This window comes from Piliocolobus tephrosceles, chromosome 21 (assembly GCF_002776525.5).
Source record: "Piliocolobus tephrosceles isolate RC106 chromosome 21, ASM277652v3, whole genome shotgun sequence".
Classification (NCBI taxonomy): Eukaryota; Metazoa; Chordata; class Mammalia; order Primates; family Cercopithecidae; genus Piliocolobus; species Piliocolobus tephrosceles.
In genome coordinates this window covers 1,106,375-1,114,093 of record NC_045454.1, presented here as the reverse complement: position 1 = coordinate 1,114,093, position 7,719 = coordinate 1,106,375, and the positions used below count along the sequence as shown (strand labels likewise).

The window sequence follows — 7,719 nt, the reverse complement described above, 5'->3', positions numbered from 1 at the left end:
GCCCTGAATCAAGGGAGAGGAGAAATAAGGAGGACCCAGCTGCTTGTAAAATAGTCTTCCCTTTTATTTTCAATCAACCCTTTTCCAAGTTAGTGCCACGAGTTGAGATCAGGGGGTCAGAGCCCACTGGGACGTGGCGGGGGCAGCAGGGGGACTCATGTCCCCCGCCCCCAGCTCAGTCCCTCCAAGGATGGGACCGGCAGCCAGGGATGACGGGTGTGAGGCTGTCTGCCCCCTACCCTGCCAGCCCTACTCCGTAGTCTGCCCCCTCAGCTACTCCCAAGGCCGAGGACAGGGAGGCGGTCCTGTGCGGGCTGTCCGTGGCCAAGAGTGTTAGTGGTCAGAGCCCAGGCAGGCTGGGTTAGTGGGGTCTCCTCCGGCAGCCAGGGAAGGAACTGCAGAGAGAGGGAGAGACAGAGCAGTGATGCAGGTGGGAGGGCCTGCCCCGTGTGATCCACCCAGCAGGAAGCACGCAGCCCATGCCTGGAGCAGCTCGGAGGGCAGGAGAGGGCAGAGGCCAGGCTGTAGGAGCTGGGGGTGTCCCTTGGAAGCTCACCGAAGAGGGGAGGCAGGGTCCAGTCCGGCGGGGAGGAGGGGCTCAGATAGACGACTGCCACTGCACAAAACGCTTGGATTCCTGCTGGAAGATTCAGGGGAGAGGAGGGAATGGAGTGGGAATTGGTTTTGTACTGTGGGAGCCCTGCCCCTCCTCCCTCAGGCCCGAGTCCAGGCCCCCAGCCCCTCCTCCTTTAGACTCACAGAGTCCCGGCCCCAGCCCCTCCCCCCCACCCGGGAGTCCAGACCCCAGCCCCTCCTCCCTCAGGCCCAGGAGTCCAGGCCTCCAGCCCCTCCTCCCTCAGGCCCAGGAGTCCAGACCCCCAGCCCCTCCTCCCTCAGACCCGGGGGCCCAGACCCCCAGCCCCCCCTCCCTCAGGCCCAGGAGTCCAGGCCCAGCCCCTCCTCCCTCAGACCCAGGAGTCCAGGCCTCCAGCCCCTCCTCCCTCAGACCCGGGAGTCCAGACCCCCAGTCCCTCCTCCCTCAGGCCCAGGCATCCAGTACCTGAGGGTTGAAAGGGTCGTCATCGTCTGTGTCATCGTAGTCGTCACTGGGGTTTGATGCGGGGCATGGCAGAGAGGCGGGATGGGGACCCATCAGGAGGCTGCACCCCCCACCCCAACTGTGGTCCCCAGGTGCTGCCTCCCCTCCCCAGGACCCTGCCGTCCCCCGCTCCTGACCTGGGTGGGAAGAGGGCCCAGGCTCGGGGCAGGCTGCAGAGTGCAGTAGCCAGTGCTCCTGCGGACAGCAGGGAGAAGAGCAGCAGGAAGAGCAGGCCTTCCAGGGCGTCTTCGCACAGGCCCCGCAGGGCTGCGCCATAGTCCTGAGGGGAGGGCGTCGTCGGGCAGTGCTCCCACCCCCTCCCCCACCAGCACACACTGTGCACACCAGTCTGGCTGTCCTCCCAGCTGCGGTACTGCACACGTCAGCTGACTGCTCTGTGACTCAGTTTCCCCTGTCAAAGGGCAGTTCTGAGAATACAGTGGGGTCGTTCGTGTGATAGGCCTGGCACTCAGGAATTAATTGCACAGGCTCCAGACTTGGCGTCTCCTGAGCTGCACACAACCCCCCCCCCAACCCTGTGTCATTGCAGGCCCCCATCTCCCTTTCACATGGGTCCTCCCCCACCAGCACCCCACATCCAGAACCAGTCCAGCATCTCCCACCAGCCCTGGGCCCTCTCCTCTGTCTTCATCTGCCCAGGAACCTGAGAACTGCCCCTCCCATTTCCCTTCTGCCTCCTGGCAGCGGCACCCCCTGCAGGAGCATCCTCTCCTGTACCAAGCGCCCACAGGCCAGCCACTGCCAGCTCCACCTTAGCCCAGGGCTGAGGGCTTCATAACCTGGGCCCTGCTGACATTTTGAGCCAGATCATTCTCTGTGGTGACGGCACTGCCCTGTGTGTTGCGGGGTGCTGAGCAGCACCGCTCAGTTCCACCCACCAGATGCCAGGAGGACCCCCTCCCGCAGTGTGGCAACCAACAGCAACTCTGCACCCAGCCAAGTGTCCGTGGGGGCTAGAGCACATGGAACGGCACGTAAAAGAACCAACCAGTGGCTCAGGATGACACCACACGCACAATACACACTCAACACGCCAACAAATGCTGGCTCTGATGACTGTCATCCCAAGAAATCAGCAGAAACGGCCTTCACCGAATGCTAAGCACCTGCACAGCCTAATGCATTCAGTGGGGGTTGACAGAGACTGTTCCGTCCCGGGCGCTGTCCCCGGGACCAGGAAACTTCGGTAAACAGGACAGAGAAGGTCATCTCAGGGGGTGGTGTGTGCAACGAGGTAGGAGGGCGAGGGTCAGTGCAGGGTGGGGGTAGGTCGGGTGACCCCACCACAGGGATGGGGCCTCCAGGAAGGAGCCAGGCAGAGGGCTGTGCAGAGGAAGCTGGGAAGGGCTGAGGCCAGAGGCAGACGTATCCAGGACTGACCACCCAGGCCCTTGTAGGTCAGGGCGAGGAGCAGGGATTTTAATCCGTGTCCAGGGGAATCACCAAGGGTTTTAAGCAGAGGAAGAACTTGATCGGATTGTGTTTTAAAAGGATCACCCGGCTGGCTGGCTGCTGCATGCAGGACAGACGGGGGTAGGCGAGGGGGGACAGGGAAGAGGCCCCTGCAGTCATGGCGTTTAGGATGCGGGGACCCGGGCACGGTGGTGGAGGTAGGAACAGTGGTGGGAGTTCAGATAGAGGAAGGGCCAACAGGACTTGTTCCGAGAATGGTTGTGGGAGGTAACAGCAGGGAGCTGGTTGTGGCAGGTATGATGAGCCTGAGTTTCTGGCAGGAGCACCTGGTTGAGGTGGGGTGTCTGTTACTAAGCCAGCGAGGGCAGGGGTAGGGACCTGTCGGGGCAATGGAGGCCCTGTTTTGAGAGTATTGGTACATGCACACTGTCCTTCATCCTCACAACAGCCCTGCCAGGCAGACACTGACCCCCACCCACTGCTGCCTTTTGCAGTGGTGGAAAGAAGTTGCAGCCCAGGGAGGGTAAGCTACTTGTCCGGAGTCACACAGTCTGGAAAGGGCAGAAGTGAGATGGAGCTGATTCACTGAGGCTCCGGCGCACACCCTCCTTCCTCCTCGTCCCTGATGTCTCTTATTGTTGACTTTTTTTTTTTTTAATGTTAAAATAGAGATGGGGTTTCACCATGTTGGCCAGGCTGGTCTTGAACTCCTGAGCTCAAGGAGTTCTGATCTGCCCCACTGGGCCTCCCAAAGTGCTGGGATTATAGGCACAAGGCACCCATGCTCAGCCCCCTCTATTTTTTTTTTTTTTTCTTTGAGATGGATGATCGCTCTGTCACCCAGGCTGGAGTGCAGTGGCATGATCTCAGCTCACTGCAACCTCCACCACCCCGGTTCAAGCAATTCTCGTGCCTCAGCCTCCTAAGTAGCTGGGAATACAGGGGTGCGCCACCACGCCTGGCTAGTTTTTCTGTATTTTTAGTAGAGATGGGATTTCGCCATGTTGGCTAGGCGGTTCTCAAACTCCTGACTTCAGGTGATCCACCCACCTTGGTCTCCCAAAATGCTGGGATTAGGGGCATGAGCCACAGTGCCTGGCCTGGCTGATTATTCTTGATTTTTAATCTGTGAGGACCCTGATGCCCTGACAGGGGAGATGGAGGCCCAGGGTCTCATGGTGCGGCCATAGGGGAGGGTAGAGTGATCTGTCCTCCTCCTTCCCTTCCCTCCCTCCACGAAGGAGTCTGGGGGCCTATATTCCAGCCCAGTTTCTGTCTAGGCCACAGAAAAGTGCCCGGACCCCAGTTTATCCTTATGCAAAAGATCGGGGCAGCCCTGGGCTGGGTGGGGACCCAACCTTTCTCAGCTCAATAGTTGGCAATTCTGAACATGGCTTCAGTGCTTGCTCCCCACTCCCTTTTTGGAATGCCAATTTCAGAAGGGTGGGGGGCAGTGGGAGCCACAGAAGGGGTCTGTCTGAGCCAGACCAGGGAAAGCTCAGGTCCAGCTATGGTGTAGATGAATCCCTTTTGGGTAGGGTTGCCAGATCAAATTCAGGACTTCCAGTTCAATTTGAATATCAGATGCCCATAAGGCTAAACTGGGGTCCAGGCAGTTTTCTGTGGCCTAGGCAGAAACTGGGCTGGAATACAGGCCCCCCAGACCCCTTTGTGGAGGGAGGGAAGGGAAGGTGGAGGACAGATACATAATTTCTAGTATAAGTATCTCCCCAGCATTGCACCGGGCATACTTATAGCAGAGTGGTTTGCTGTTTGCTGAATCTGGCAGTCCTATTCTAGGGTCCATGGTGGGACAGATGGGGAAGGGACCATGCTTCCTTCTCCAGGGGAGAGAACGAGGCCTCAGCTGCAGTAGGGGCATTGGGCATTGAAAGTAGATGGATGGCCGGGCGCGGTGGCTCAAGCCTGTAATCCCAGCACTTTGGGAGGCCGAGACGGGCAGATCACGAGGTCAGGAGATCGAGACCATCCTGACTAACACGGCAAAACCCCATCTCTACTAAAAAATACAAAAAACTAGCCGGGCGAGGTGGCGGGCGCCTGTAGTCCCAGCTACTCGGGAGGCTGAGGCAGGAGAATGGCGGGAACCCGGGAGGCGGAGCTTGCAGTGAGCCGAGATCCAGCCACTGCACTCCAGCCTGGGCAACAGAGCGAGACTCCGTCTCAAAAAAAAAAAAGAAAGTAGATAGATGAAGACATTCCAGAAGCAGAAAGGACAAGACTGGGCAATTGCCTGGCTGTGGGGGGCAGAGGGTGGGGCCCTCCGGAAGGTCCGTCTCTCTTCAGTGTGCACAGGCTGGCTGGCTGTGAGACCTTGGGAAAGTCCCTCAACTCTGCACCTCATCTTCTAAGTCTGTTAAGTGGGATAATCATAGTTCCTTCCTCATAGCATTGTTATGAGTCATCGATGAGTTACCACCTGTGAAACACAACAGGGTCAGGTACTCGGTGAAGCTATGCACATGTGCGGTCTTTGATGGGCAGACTGGCCGGGGAAAGGCATCCTCGGGTGTGTGTTTTAGAACAGCTCTCACTGGTTTTGTTTGTTTGTTTGTGACAGAGTTTCGCTCTTGTTGCCCAGGCTGGAGTGCAGTGGCGCAATCTCGGCTCACTGCAACCTCTGTCTCATGGGTTCAAGTAATTCTCCTGCCTCAGCCTCCCGAGTAGTTGGGATTATAGGTGCGTGCTACCACCGCGCCTAGCTAACTTTTTGTATTTTTAGTAGAGACTGGGTATCACCAGCTTGGCCAGTCTGGTCTTGAACTCCTGATCTCAGGTGATCCACCCGCCTTGGCCTCCCAAAGTGCTGGGATTACAGGTGTGAGCCTCTGGGCCCGGTCAGCTCCTACTGTTTTATAAGGGAATTTTTGTTTTTCAATTCTCACAACCATCCAGTAAAAACACACACACACACACACACACACACACACACTCGTCCTTCCTCACGGTACGGGTGGGAAGCAGAGTCAGCCATGCTCACCTGCCTATGGCCATGCAGCCTACAGCAAAGCCCAAACTGGAGTCTGCAGGACGCCAGGTATCTTTCCTCCTGGGCACCCTGCCCGCCCCTGCCTGTCCAGTGTATGAACAGCATACGCCCCAGGGGAGCTGGACAGGTGCCCACTCTTGCAATCCCAGTTTTATAAGTGAGGGAACTAACTGAGGTACAGAGAAGTTGGATGACTTGCCCTTGGTCAAGAGCTGGGACTGGAACCCAGGCAGTCTTACTCCTGAACTCACTGAGCGGCAGCCTCTAGGAGGGAGGGAGAGGCAGGAGGAAGGAGAGAGGAGAGAAGACAAGGAAGGAAAAGGTGGCAAGAATGGACGGGGAGGGTGGGATGGGGACCCAGGGAGGAGTGCGGGAGTTGTGGGGGGGAAGGGAGGGAGGAGGGAAGAAATATGGATAATGCTTGATAGGTAGGTAGACGACAGGTAGAGAATAGATATAGGACAGATAAATCATATAAACAGAGGATACAGAGATATCCTCAGGCGCAATGGCAGGGGTCCAAGGAGAGGAAGGAGGTAGTTCTGTGGGTTGAGGCAGAGGCTCCCGAGACTCCCCGTGAAGAAGAAATTGGGAAGGGGAAGGGGGTTCACCTTGTGCAGGCCACGGCAGTGCAGCAGTGCCACCAACTGGTGGAAGTTTCCTTCTGTCACATTCAGAGTCTCCTCCAAGGACAGCAGAGGCTTCTGCAGGGCGAGGAGAGGTCGTTTTCCCACCTACTCGTCAGGCTCACCCATCGCCCTGGCCCCGCCCACATGACAGGGCCCCGCCCAGCTCTGCGGCCCCGCCCACAACCCAGAGCCCCGCCCACATACGGCCAAGGGGTCTGATTCTTCGGGTCCCACCCACGCCCCACAGCTCCACCTTGCCCCTCCCGCCTTCCCCTTGGTGTCCGCGTGTCTGGGGAACGCCCAGCCACTGACCTGCGCTGAAGGGAACTGCGGCACAGCTTCTCTCTCCAGGCCCAGCAGCTGGGAGTGGATGTTGGCCAGAGCTCGCTGGGACAGAGTCAGCCTCTGCAGAAAGAGAAAGGGAGGGAGGAGGACCCAGGAGTCGACGCCCCCGGCCCTCTTTCCTCACCTCCGGACACAGCACTCGGGCCCCTGGCCTGCATCCTCCCCGGAACCCAGGAGTCCAGGCCCCAGCCCCAGGCCCTCCCCCTCCCTTCAGAGTCCAGATTTCTGGTTCCCTCAACACCCCTTTCCCTTGCCCGCAGCCCTAACCTGTTGGAAGGGGTTGGAGACGGCCTGGTTGCAGAGGAAATAATAGCTCAGGATGTCTGAAGTGGGAGGAGGAGAGGGGAGGAGGCCATGAGCCTGGGCCCCCAGGGACCTCCCTGGGGAAGGCCGGGGACTAGGGGGTTAGCAGGGTTAGGGGCCTCAGCCCAGCTCTGGAGCCCTCCTGGAGCCAGATGGCCTTACCTTCAGAGACCCGCCAGCCCCGCGTCCCTTCTGCTCCTGCCACAGCCAGAGCAGGCGCTGGTGCGCATCCCTGTACTCCCTGGGAACCCCTGACTTAATAGTGCTCCCCAGTTTTCTGCAGGAGGTGAAACCCCCCATTCCTGACGCCCAGAAGCACCCTTTCCTGACCCTCCTCTCTCTTCCTGGCACCAGCATATTTATCCCGCCCTCTTTTCCAGCGCACCAGGAGAGGCGCTGCCAGCTGGAGCGGAAGGGATGAGGGTCTGGGGGGTGGCGGGGCTCCAGGAGGGCTCCGAGCTGGGGAGTGGCCAGGAGCCCTGCTTCCCTTGCAGAGGGCTGGGTCTCGCCTGGCGGGCTGTACCCCCACCCCACCCTCAGCAGGACCGGGCACAGAGGAGGCCTGGGGAAGCCAGGGCCTGCACTGCCCAACCCGGCGGACCCACTGGGCCCTTGGAAATCACCTGAGCTGAGCCCTGTCTCCTCCTGGGTCAGGTTCAGAACATAAGGGTCTGGATTGGAGCAGAAGTCACTGAGGCCCTGCGTGAGGCAGCAGAAAAGGGGTCAAACCCAAAACTGCCCCGATTCTACACTTCCATAGCACCCAGTGCCTGGCTCCCCGGCTCCCCTCCCCACCCAGGGGTCCAGGTCCCAGCCCCTCCTCCCTCAGACCCAGGAGTCCAGGCCCTAGGCCCCTCCTCCCTCAGACCCAGGCGTCCAGACCCCCAGCCCCCCCCCCC

At 59.4% G+C, this 7,719-nt stretch overlaps 1 protein-coding gene across 4 annotated transcripts in view; it reads right to left on the bottom strand.

Moving 5' to 3' along the window:
* Positions 1 to 292: 292 nt before the first annotated feature.
* TTYH1 (tweety family member 1) overlaps positions 293 to 7,719 on the bottom strand; it is a 28,553-nt gene continuing 21,126 nt past the window's right edge. Inside the window, exons 7-13 of one of the 4 annotated variants that reach the window (XM_023197352.2) lie at positions 7,444 to 7,519; positions 6,785 to 6,840; positions 6,485 to 6,577; positions 6,155 to 6,247; positions 1,237 to 1,379; positions 557 to 637; positions 293 to 395 (exon numbers count right to left, since the gene is read on the bottom strand). In XM_023197352.2, coding sequence (XP_023053120.1) covers positions 362 to 395; positions 557 to 637; positions 1,237 to 1,379; positions 6,155 to 6,247; positions 6,485 to 6,577; positions 6,785 to 6,840; positions 7,444 to 7,519 — 576 coding nt within the window. In that variant the 3' untranslated portion in view covers positions 293 to 361. Of the gene's footprint in view, positions 396 to 556; positions 641 to 1,060; positions 1,107 to 1,236; positions 1,380 to 6,154; positions 6,248 to 6,484; positions 6,578 to 6,784; positions 6,841 to 7,443; positions 7,520 to 7,719 lie in introns of those variants that run through there. The other 3 variants (XM_023197354.2, XM_023197355.2, XM_023197353.2) reach the window with 3 other exon arrangements.